The sequence below is a fragment of the Protopterus annectens genome, chromosome 7.part0 (assembly GCF_019279795.1).
Source record: "Protopterus annectens isolate FY-2018-M chromosome 7.part0, PAN1.0, whole genome shotgun sequence".
Taxonomy (NCBI): Eukaryota; Metazoa; Chordata; order Ceratodontiformes; family Protopteridae; genus Protopterus; species Protopterus annectens.
In genome coordinates, this window is record NC_056739.1 from 506435398 (window position 1) to 506447897 (window position 12500).

Here is a 12500-nt window from a genome sequence, read left to right on the forward strand (position 1 = left end):
ACACACACACACAAAAAAAAAAAAAAAAAAAAAATATATATATATATATAAAATTTACATATCTATAGCTATATCTAATCTATATATCGATATCTATATTTAATGTATATATATATATATATATATATATATATATATATATATATATATATATATATATATATGCATCTATAGAGCTATATATATATATATATATATTATGCATATATATATATATATATATATATATATAAATATATATATATATATATATATATATATATATATATATATATATATATATCTATATATATAAATATATATATATATATATATATATATATATATATATATATATATATATCTTTACTTCACAGTATTACCATTCTTCCCTTTGTGCCAAGATTATAACTTCCTTTGAATTTTTTGATTTCTTCCTCTGCACCACCTATGACCTTTCTGATTCATTGTCTTTCGAGATCATGAGCAGTTGGGGCAGGAGGCCAAAAAGTAGAAAGGCAAAAACTATATAGGGCACCTGCATGACTGCTGTAGCATGTGTGCTTTTTCAGTATTTACTCATTTTTTTGTAGTAAATAAACCATTTGTTTACTACAAAAAATAAATAAATATTTAATAAAGTCCCTCTGCTAGAGTGATGCCCTAGGCAGCTGTCTAGCTGGCCTATGCCTAAGGCTGACTATGTCTGTCCCTCTTATCAGAATGTCCACAATGTCTTCTTTTCTACTAACCAGGTAATGCATGGATGATTACAGTCAGTCTTTAATGATAGAAATTTAAGCCTCTCACTTCATATCCTGCAGCAAATGCATGCCAGGGTAAAAGCTGTTTTCCTGTAAGGTAGGAAGGTATGTCTAACATTTGTTGCTTCTGTCACTGTATATAAGAAATACAGATGAAAGAACTTTCTGTGCTGAAATTGGTTTATCTGTGAGCCTATGGAACACAAATAAAATTAATCGGTCTATATTTGAGTGCTATGGTGTACATTTGCCAGTGCTGGATTGTGCTATGGCTTTTATGAAGTCAGCACATTTTTATGTTAATAGCATCAAATTTAAGGATTTTTTTTGTTTGTTTTTGCCCTTTTCAGGACAGTGGTAGCTTACTGATAATGTTGCCATGGTGTCCACACCTACTCTCCATTAATTAATACCATGTCAAGTCCAGAACCTTTAAGCATAAAGCCTTCTATTTTACTTTGAAACCATTTAGAATCATGCTTATAACATCCATTCTTTTCCTCTCCCCATCTTAACTTCATAAAGCTTTCCTCCCTTCTCTAACTGCAGAATTTGGCTTTGATAGCATGTGTATTATGTTTAACAATATGATGTATTTTCTCCTTACTGTGTAATTACCCACTTTCCATATTTTGGAAGGAGAATACTAGACATCTGCAGTGATATTTAAGCAATAATCCACGTCTGGGTGTGGGTAATGCTAGATCTACCCACGGTTGGTGTGGTTTGATCACGAGGGTGAAGCCCGAGTGACCAAACAAAGACAACTGTGGATAAATCTAGCATTACCCACACCGAGATGTGGGTTATTGCTATTATACAGTGGCATTATTTAAGAAAAAAAATACTTACTTTTCTTAAGTAATGCCTTTATACCTGTGTGGTACTCTTCTGCAGTTTTCTGCTATCCTGGGGCTTTTTCTGATGTACTGCACATGCGTATGCTTACACAGAACATCGGAGCTGTGTAGAGGAAGCAAAAGAGAAAGGAAGATCTCCGTTGCTTTTTTAAAGCTGTCTCACTATGTTAAATGAGTTTAACATAGCGAGATATCTTTAAAAAAAAGCAACAGAGAAAGGAAGATCTCTGTTGCTCTTTTTTTTAAAATATATCGCTATGTTAAAAGTATAACATAGCACAATTACAGCAATGGAGATATTCCGTTCTCCATTGCTACCTAACACAAACAAAAAAATCAAGACTTATACTAATGGAAAAAGTCCGGGTGACCAGACCTTTTTCCATTAGTATATGTCGGATTTACAACGGGCATGCTGGTTGGGCTGGCCAATCAGCATGCACGTTTTAGTATACTAATCGGCAGTCATTGTATAATATAAAATATTTACGGAAATCTCAAGTACACATCTTTGGTTTACATACCTTCAGTGACAGATACTTGAACTAACACATATGTATCAAATGAAAATTTGTCAATTCCACAGTGGTAGATCCCGTTGTCATCTTGTGTCAGGTTATTTATAGTTACAATCAGAAGAGCAGCTGATTTGTTGTCATAAAGTGAGTATTTGTCATTGGTGACATTTTGATCATTTTTGTTTGCATTACTTTCGATTAATTTCTTTAGTGTCACTGGCAAATAATTTCCTCTGCAGAAGAACTTAGCATTGTCCTTATAACTTGCATCATATGACCATGAAATCAAAACTGATCTTCCTTCAGTTCCTTGTACAGCAATCTTTGCAGACGAAGTCACACAGCCTAAAACTGAAACAGAGAGGATAGAATGAACATTCGGAAATACATTTCTTAAGAGCTAAGAATTTCATTGGTCATGAGAATTTTTTGTAATCACAAAACAGAACATAATATATTTACTGCATTTAGCATACATATGCACACAAAAGCACACCTTCATCTCCCATGCCCAATGTCCTTGTATGCAAGGAAGTACTGGACAAATGAATAAGTGGGACTGCATTTAATGGTTGTGGGAAGATTTGTGGGTCACAAAGAGCATAAATAATTTCCATACTCCATTAGACATTCTCATCTCATACTACTCTTATCTGTTATCATGGGCTTCCAATCATCTCCCATGCTTGTCCTGCATGGTTAGAGTTTCTTAGACAGTTAATTCTCATACCTTGTTACAGTCAACATGTTTGCACAAAACCTCATAAAATGGGTGGAACTCCTAAGAATGCTCAGCAATTAAGACTAATTATCACAGCCTTCTCCTTAGAAATTATACTGCTCACTCATCACTCCACTTATGACAATTTCTTAAGGTATATTTTTATTTTATTTATTTATTTATTGTTTATTCACCAGGGTAGTCGTACTAGACCATTAGCCTATTGTCAGAAGAGACTCAAGGTGGTATTTATACTAAGTAGGAGGATTTTCCCTACTCCTTTTTAAATGCTGTGGGATCTTTTATATCACCTTAGCTACCCCCAGCTCAGACAGATGGGAACTTGATTTAATGTCTCATCAAAAGTACAGCCCACCCAGGAATGTAGCATCCCCTTTATACTGCATTACATTCTCAGCACCGAGAAATTAATCTAGTCACCTGGAGTGACAATAGAGCTCACAACTTTCTGATCTTCAAGCACCAAAGGCAGGTGTGTTTCCTGTTGAGCTACTGACACTACAGAAATGCTCAGTGTGTGTTAAATGAAGTAAGTGCACTAATGTATGCATATTTTATTCTAGCCATATCTGAAGTCACAAGGGCAACAGTAAGGGCTATATGCACCAATACTTTAGCGTATTCGCAAAGTATCATGTTTTGGCAGGTGGCCACTAGTGTAGTGCATGACAGCAATTGTTTGTTCCAGTAATGAGACTGGATACTGCTACAGGAATAAAACTACCAATAAGAAAATGCCTTGCACTTTGCTGAAGTGCCTCTCAGGCAAATACCTGGAGCATTTAAGATATAATGATCCTGTCACAGTCTAATGAGGGAATCACTGAGGGACCGTGGCCTTACTGGGTCAAATAGGTCCAGATGGCCCATGACCAGTCCTGACAGAGATCTCTAAAGAGATTATGACACTTGAGAATTACGTTGTTTTTATTAAGAGATCTTAAGGCTCTATGAGGAGAGCAAGTGGTTACTAAACTGAAAATTGATGCACATTTGTTTGGATTATGTCCAATTATGTGGACTATTTTGAGCTGAGAGTAAAATATGTTAGTAATCCTAGTCACTTATTTGCCTGTAATGCACAATAATGGTGCACTATACTAAGAAGATTATCAGTATTTTTGTTATGAACAAATGTTATTTTATTGTAAGATTGCTCAGGTGTGTACAGGTGCAATTTATTATAATTGGTTAGTATAGAAGATGCCTGCATTAAACTTGGAAGTAGCAGAGGGTTGGTTACAAGTAGTCTACTTTACTTGATTATTAAATGGTTAGACTTGTAGTAGCTTTGTACTCTTTCTGTAATAACAGATTTGCATATGTCAATCAAATTTCAGGACAACATCTATGATAACATCCAAATGTTTAGCATCCAAGACTTTTTTGTATAGCAATGTCATATGCCAGGTAATGTGGAAATCAGTTTTTTTTTTAACTGAGAGGAGTCAGAGGCAAATAACAATAGCTTTGTTTTGTCTGGATTCAGCAGAGGACATGAATCTGTTAGCCATTGTCCAAAAGTAAGTTGAATATTTCTTAGAAGTACACTGTAACAGGAAAAGAAAATGCCTAAGTGTAAATCCTTTATTCTTCACCTAGCTAAGGCCGTATGTATTAATATACACAAAAAGTAGACTGTGCATGCAAAATAAAAGAGATGCAGTTAAGCCACATTTATTTATTTAGGTTCATAAATTCATAGCTATATACTAGGCTAATGACCACCAGGACCTTCATAAGTCTAGTTGTGCAAACAACCCAATTGAGTTCCCATGTATCTTGGGTATCTGTTAGTGTTAGCTTGGAGTTGGCTAAGGGCATTCTTGGGGGCAGTGTGTTAGTTATTTAATATTTTAATTACTGTCTGTCTCTGTCAATTAGAGACATGGGGACCAGATTGGGAGTGAATTTATGATTTCTCATCCATTTGTCAAGGTTACATTTGAATATGATTAGGAATGAACTCTGCTTCACATGGTTGGAGAGGCTATTCCATACGTAGGTGTCCTTTGAGACACATATTGGTCTCACCAACATATTCTATTTATTTCACAGACAAAGTTTAAATCCTTAGATATAGTATTTATGGTGCTGTTCATTTGCAGCTGTGTAATAAACATTCATCAGGAATGGATCTGAGGATGACTAATATGCAGGCATAGAGCGCCTCTCAGCAATGTGTGAGACTGGGTATAAAAATAGGGCCTTAAGGTGATCTGCATAGGACAGTGCATTAATACCTTTGATTGTCCTAGTGATGATCCTCTTTGGATTTTCCAAATGTTGCAAATGTCTGGTCAGTTACATGCTGAAAGGAATATTGTAGCAATGATGGTCTGACAGGGGCTGAGTAAAGTGGTATAACTTCCTTGGTCCTGCATGTTATTCCCTTACTTATAAGGTTGTCAAGATAGAATGAATGTCTTACTATCTTGGCTAGATCTTGGTCAAAGGCCAGATTACTGTCTACATATGTTCCCAGAACCTTAACTACTGAGTCAACTCTTAGCAGTGTTTTATCAATGAAATAATTGACTTGTATGGATATTTTCACAAAGGGCAATATAATGCACTTCTTGGTGTTGAGTTTTAAACTTTGGCTTTGGGGCCAATCATTTGCCTATTTTAGCCCATCTTGCAGGACATTAGTATCATGGGGAAATCTATGATCGTTACCAATTTACAGTCATTTATGAACTTGATAAGCCAGCGGCCCATGCCATAAGCTTTGACTTCTGAGAAGTAGATGCTAAATAGGAGCAGGCCAAGCATGGGTCCCTGAGGTAATCCACTGGTGACAGGTCTTTTGGTGGAGGTGGTCTCACCACTCCTGACTTCTTGGGTCCTATATGTGAACCAGCAGGCAATCCAGTGAGGTATGTAGGGATTTATGCCTAGTTTGGTGAGTTTTTCAACAATAACAGAGTGGGGGATAGTGCTGAATATTTTAGCCAGGTTAAGTTAGGTGGCATGTAGTGTCTTCCCCTCATCCATTGCCTTACTGACCATCGCAAAGAATACTACCAGGTTAAGTAGGTAAGACCTTCCATTGGCAAAGCCAAACTGGGAAGGTCCATTGTCTGTAGGTTGTCACTATCCCTATTGATCATTTTCATGACAATTCATTCCATGTCTTTGCATATTAGGCTTGTCAGACTGATGGTTTTGCAGTTTCCAGGGTTAGTTGATGGACCACTCTTGTGAACAAGGATACAGCCCTTTATTCACTTGATATATAACCTGTTTTGAGGCTGTAATTAAAAAGTATGTAAAGTAGTCCTGATAGTTCATGTTTTAAGCTACTTAGGAAGCAATCCGATATTGTCAGAACCCACTAAAGCAGTGTTTCTGGCCTTGGCAGTACTGTCAGACAGGACCTTATCCCTGCTGATAGTTGAGGGGGAGAATATGCTAGAATGTATTTCACAGGGGTAAAGTTTGACCTGAATTTGTCAGCCAGCAGATTCACAGTGTCTCTTTTTTCAGTGAAGGTGGTGCCATTTTCCACCAATTCAGCACACTGCAGTAAGTTATCTTTAAGGTACAGACATAGCTGGAGAAGACTTTGTGGTTGTTCGTAGCTTGATAGGCTATCCTAACCTCCAGTTGGCCTTGTTGAACTTAATTAATCCTCTTTTTTTCTTGTTTAGTTTGATCAGTGAGCTCTTGTCTTTATGAGAGCAGCTCGGTCTGATTTTGGCCGTGACTTTTTTCCTTTTGATATATACCCAGCTAAGGTTGGGATTCCATCAGTGTGGTTTACTTCTGGTGTTTGTTGTGAGGTTATTTCTGGTAGGTTCAGCAGCCTGTATGCAGCCATTCACATGTTTGCACAGAGTTTCTGTGAATAATTCTACATAGGTTGCTGCGATCATGGGTTCGGGCATTGAATTTTTAGAAACCATTGCTCAGAAGGATGTAGTTTGCTTTAGAATAGTTCAAGGGGGAAGAAATAGTATTTTTCCTCTGTTTATTTGCTAAGTTTTTCTGCATAGCCGCCTATTTTTTGCATTTTCTGGCTTGTTAAACTTGATTTCTGCATTAGTAACTGTATTTAGAGCACAACCTAGAGCTGTGTACTGAATTTCCTGTTTGCACTTATTTTTAAAATCGTTTTTTTCTCAAAACTTGTATTTTATCTGCCTTTGGCCTAGCACTCTTGTGTGGGGTCATTTACTGCACTGTTATAACTTGTTGATACTTGTGAACCTCTGCTATCTCTGAAAAAAACAAACAAAAAAAAATATTGCTTTTTTTCCCACTTTTCTGAGATTTAAAAAAGTTCAGTTACAGGCTTGCTGTTCTTAAACTGTTTGTAAGTTTCTTGGAGGCCATTTTTTGCTTGGGCTAAAGGGAAGTCTCTCCGTTGATCAGTGGCAGTGAAAAACATTGAGCAGCCTGCCTGCCCCTGTTGGAGTGGTTACTGATTTGAAACTGTAGTTTTATTGGCCATTTTGGGTCAATTCCAAACTCCTTCATCTTCCTCTCTTAAAACCTGGTTGCCTCGTGATTTTGGCGTCTTTTCAGGCTTGTTGGCTGTTGGTGAAGCACCCACCAAGAGGAGAAAATGCTGAGAGAAGAATGGAGCCACTTTTGAGATTTTAAGTATTTTTCCTCTGTTTATTTGCTAAGTTTTTCTGCATAACCGCCTATTTTGAGCATTTTCTGGCTTGTTAAACTTGATTTCTGCATTAGCAACTGTAGTTAGAGCACAACCTAGAGCTGTTTACTGAATTTCCTGTTTGCACTTATTTTTATAGGTCCATAGGTTTATACTAGGCTATCTGCCCTAAGGCATTTATAAGCCTAGCCCAAAGTTTTGTGGCTTACGCCACCCCTTATATGAAAAATACTGTACCCATTAGTTTGTTGTGCCTCTGTCCAGCAGTGACACAGAGATGATTCCCGGGGTAAACCTACAATCTCCGATCCACAGGTCAAGATTTCTCTTGAACAGAGCCAGTGAGGTGCTCTGCCTCACATGGACCGGGATTTTATTCCACAGCATAGGGAGTCTCTGAGTGATAAATCTATCCCTCCAGCACGTCCTATTTATATCCGTGCTAAGGTTTAAGTCACTTGCTCTAGTGGTTTTGGTGGATTTGGATTTTTTGAGGTGGAGCATGTCCATTAATTCCGGGTTGAACATGGCCTTGTATGTCAGGCACATGTCACCTCTGAGCAGATGGTATGCGATTGAATAGAGCTGGAGTTTCTTCAATCTGGCAGCATATGACAGATTTTGTAGTCCCTTTATCCTTTTGGTGAGGAACTTTTGGGGTCTCTCCAATTGTTGCAGATGTCGGGTGAGATACATCCCGAATGGGGCATTGTACTCGATCATTGGTCTGATAAGTGAAGAGTACAGGGGAACAATAACCTCACTAGATCTGGATGTGAATCCCTTCATGATCAGGTGGGCAATGTAGAAGGTCTTTCTAACCACTTTAGCAACGTGAGTGTCAAGAGAAAGACCACTGTCAACCTGGATCCCCAGGTCCCTGATAACCTCTTCTGTGCTTAGTGGATTGCCACCTATATGGTAGCTTGGGGTTACCTTGTTTTTCCCGAAGGGTATGACTATACATTTTTTGACGTTTAACTTCAGGCCATGGCTCTGGCACCAGCTATCTGTTTCTGTGAGTCCCTTCTGATGGATATCCATGTCCGATGCACTTTCCACTATGGCGCCCAGTTTGCAGTCGTCTGCAAACTTTGTCAGCCAAAGTCCTCCCATGTTGGCCTGTACTTCTGAGAAGTAGATGCCGAACAACAGGGGGCCAAGGACCGAGCCCTGTGGGACACCACTTGTGACCAGCTTGGAGTCTGACATAGCGCCAGCAACTCTAACCCTGTGGGGTCTGTCCTTAAGCCAGTTTGCAACCCATCTTGTGACATATGGGTTTACATTTAAGCTGGTAAGTTTTTCTACAATACCCGAGTGGGTATTGTGTCAAAAGCCTTTGCAAGGTCAAGGTAGGCTGTATGGACTGCCTTTCCCTCATCAATGGCCTTGGTGACTGTTTCAAAGAAGTCGACCAAGTTCAAAAGGCATGATCTGCCCTTGACGAAGCCAAACTGGGTCGGGTCCAATGTCTGCAAGTCCCCTATATCTTTGTTTATGAGCTCCATTATGATCCTCTCCATAGCTTTGCAGACTAGACTTGTTAAGCTTATGGGGCAGTAATTACCAGGGTCCGTAGAGGCACCGCCTTTGTGGAGTGGGACCACAGTTGCCGTACGCCACTCCTTGGGCACGTATCCTGTGGTAAGGCTGAGATTAAGCAGCTGCCTTATGTGCGGGTTTAATTCCTCATTTAGCTCGTGTAGCACACAGCCGGGGACACCATCCAGTCCCATTGATGCGGTGTTTTTAGCTTTAGAGAGAGCAGCTTTCACCTGCGCATTTGAGATGTCTGGGAGGCTACACTCCGCTGGGATAGTTATCTCTCCTTTAGGGGAGAGGGGTGAAGTTTGCACTGAACCTGTCTGCCAGTATGTTGGCAATGTCTGTGGGTTCAGTGATTTTTGTATCATTTTGGACTAATTCTGAGCATATCTGGGAGTTTCCACCCAGGTTCCTAACATAGCTGAAAAAGGCCTTATTATTGTCCTTTGAATCCATGGCAATTTTTCTCTCAAAATTGGCCTTAGTTGATTTTATGAGTGCTCGTATTTTTTTACTAATTATGATCAGGGGTGACTTCCCTTTTATGGATTTCGTTCTATCATGTAATAGCTTTCTCCTCTTATTGTAAAGTTTGTTAATGGCTGGGGTCCACCAGACTGGACGTTTGCCCTTTGTGGAAAGAGTCTTGGTTTTATTTGGGATTGCCTGATCCATGCAGTCCTGGAGGTGTTCATAGAAGGCGTTTGTAAGGGCTTCCGCAGCTTGGGTTGTGGTTTCCACTGGCTCAGGGGCCTTGAAGGATACCACACCAGTCTTGAGTAGTGTGAAGTTTGCTTTAGAGAAGTTCTTCACTGTGGTCTTTTTTGTTTGGGGTGGGGGCGGGATGTGGATTTCCAGTGAGATTAGTTTATGATCAGATCTCACCAATGAGGGATATACTTCCAGTGTGGAGCATTTTGTCCCCATGTTTGTGATAATGAGATCTAGTATATTTTCCCCTCTCGTGGGAACAGTGACTAGCTGTTCCATGGCATTTGAATTTATGAACTCCAGGAACCGTTGGGCTAGAAATTTAGGGCTTGAGTAATGTTCCCAGTCTATATTCGGGTAGTTGAAGTCACCCAATATGATGGTGTTTGGAGATACATTTATACCCTCCAGTGTCTTCAGGAAGGCTGTGTGGGGTTCCTGAGTTTGAGAGGGTGGCCTGTAGCATGCTACAATTTGTAGAGCAGTTTTGCCTATGGTTAGTTGCACCTGGATGGTTTCCGAAGCTTCATGCATTGCCACCAACCAGGAGGTGTGGGTATCCTTTATGAATATGGATACACCCCCTCCTTTTGTGGTGTGGTCCGGGTTGTTTAAAATCTTGTTTTCTCAAAACTTGCATTTTATCTCTCTTTGGCCTAGCACTCTTGTGTGGGGTCATTTACTGCACTGTTATAACTTGTTGATACTTGTGAACCTCTGCTATCTCTGAAAAAAACAAAAAAAAAAAATCTTGCTTTTTCCCACTTTTCTGAGATTTAAAAAAGTTCAGTTACAGGCTTGCTGTTCTTGAACTGTTTGTAAGTTTCTTGGAGGCCATTTTTTGCTTGGGCTAAAGGGAAGTCTCTCTGTTGATCAGTGGCAGTGAAAAACATTGAGCAGCCTGCCTGCCCCTGAGGGAGTGGTTACTGACTTGAAACTGTAGTTTTATTGGCCATTTTGGGTCAATTCCAAACTCCTTCATCTTCCTCTCTTAAAACCTGGTTGCCTCATAGTTTTGGCATCTTTTCAGGCTTGTTGGCTGTTGGTGAAGCACCCACCAAGAGGAGAAAACGCTGAGAGAAGAAAGGAGCCACTTTTGAGATTTTAAGTATTTTTCCTCTGTTTATTTGCTAAGTTTTTCTGCATAGCCGCCTATTTTGAGCATTTTCTGGCTTGTTAAACTTGATTTCTGCATTAGTAACTGTATTTAGAGCACAACCTAGAGCTGTTTACTGAATTTCCTGTTTGCACTTATTTTTAAAATCGTTTTTTTCTCAAAACTTGCATTTTATCTGTCTTTGGCCTAGCACTCTTGTGTGGGGTCATTTACTGCACTGTTATAACTTGTTGATACTTGTGAACGTCTGCTATCTCTGAAAAAATAAAAAAACAAAAAAAAAATCTTGCTTTTTTCCCACTTTTCTGAGATTTAAAAAAGTTCAGTTACAGGCTTGCTGTTCTTGAACTGGTTGTAAGTTTCTTGGAGGCCATTTTTTGCTTGGGCTAAAGGAAGTCTCTCTGTTGATCAGTGGCAGTGAAAAACATTGAGCAGCCTGCCCCTGTGGGAGTGGTTACTTACTTGAAACTGTAGTTTTATTGGCCATTTTGGGTCAATTCCAAACTCCTTTATCTTCCTCTCTTAAAACCCTCTTTTGCACGGTTTTGCGCGTTTTTTGTGCATAGCGCAACAGTGGGCAGCGCCGCCTAATTGAGTTTAAACTATTCCTGCCTCCACAAAGTCTGCTCTTCACTTTTCCCTTAGAACTTCTCCATCTCTCAATTTAAACACCATATTCTCATTCTAAGGCCCTTCACTGGTCCAATTAAGTAATCCTACAAGTTAGCATTATTAAAACCATAAGCACTACTTACTCTTATACTCTCTACGATTACCCTGTCCTCTATTGGTCCGTCTTAAATTCAGTTTCCCTATATTACTCTAGCATGTCCAAAGGTCAGTCAATGGTTTCCTCTCCAGTCCAGTTGGTGAATCTGGGAATTTTGAAGCAATGTTACAACTGTCTCATGTACACGGACAACCCTCTCCTCCTTCAAACAGGTTCAAATATATGTGAGAGATGCAACTATTTATCCAAACTGGAGGCTGAGCTCTCTCATCTCAAAACTGGTGTAACCAGTCAGGAGGAGAAGGTAACCTCACACAACACAATTCCAGTATCACATAGTCCCACCACATCAGCGAACCAAACACATAAATACACAAAAACATACTCGGATGCTCTAAATAAAAATCTACCTAAGCAACAGAGACTTCCAAAGCAGACATCCAAGCAAACACTACCTCAAAACAAAACACGCACAACACATAGCCCACAAAGTCAGTATGCCAGGCAGCCACAGCCATTAAGGCTGAATAACACACCTGATACTCTTGTAATAGGTGACTCTATTGTCAGACACACTGACGTCCCGCTCACCAGGCTGAATGAAGAGAAGGTCACGGTGGATGGGGGATCGTAGGTTTGTCCCAGGGATTACTCCCGTGTCACTATTAGACAGAGGCACAGTAAACTAAACCCTAAAAAGGGCACAGTATACTCAAATCAAGGGGTGACGTAAGCCATACATAATCGGGCTAGGCTTATAATTGCCCCAGGGCAGATAGCCTAGTATGAACCTATGAACCTATAACTGTTACAGATTTAGTTAGATTCTGAGTTGATTTTTATTTTGAAGGAGACAGCTTTGTGATCCAACCTCATCAGTGAGGACATGACACAAAGGAGGATGCTG

At 39.4% G+C, this 12500-nt stretch overlaps 1 protein-coding gene across 1 annotated transcript in view; it reads right to left on the reverse strand.

Moving 5' to 3' along the window:
- Positions 1-2127: 2127 nt before the first annotated feature.
- The window catches only part of LOC122806003 (protein CD300H-like), a gene marked incomplete at its 3' end in the record, with an annotated part of 10894 nt that continues 521 nt past the window's right edge, over positions 2128-12500 (reverse strand). The window contains 1 exon segment of the mRNA XM_044076244.1: positions 2128-2472. Coding sequence (XP_043932179.1) covers positions 2128-2472 — 345 coding nt within the window.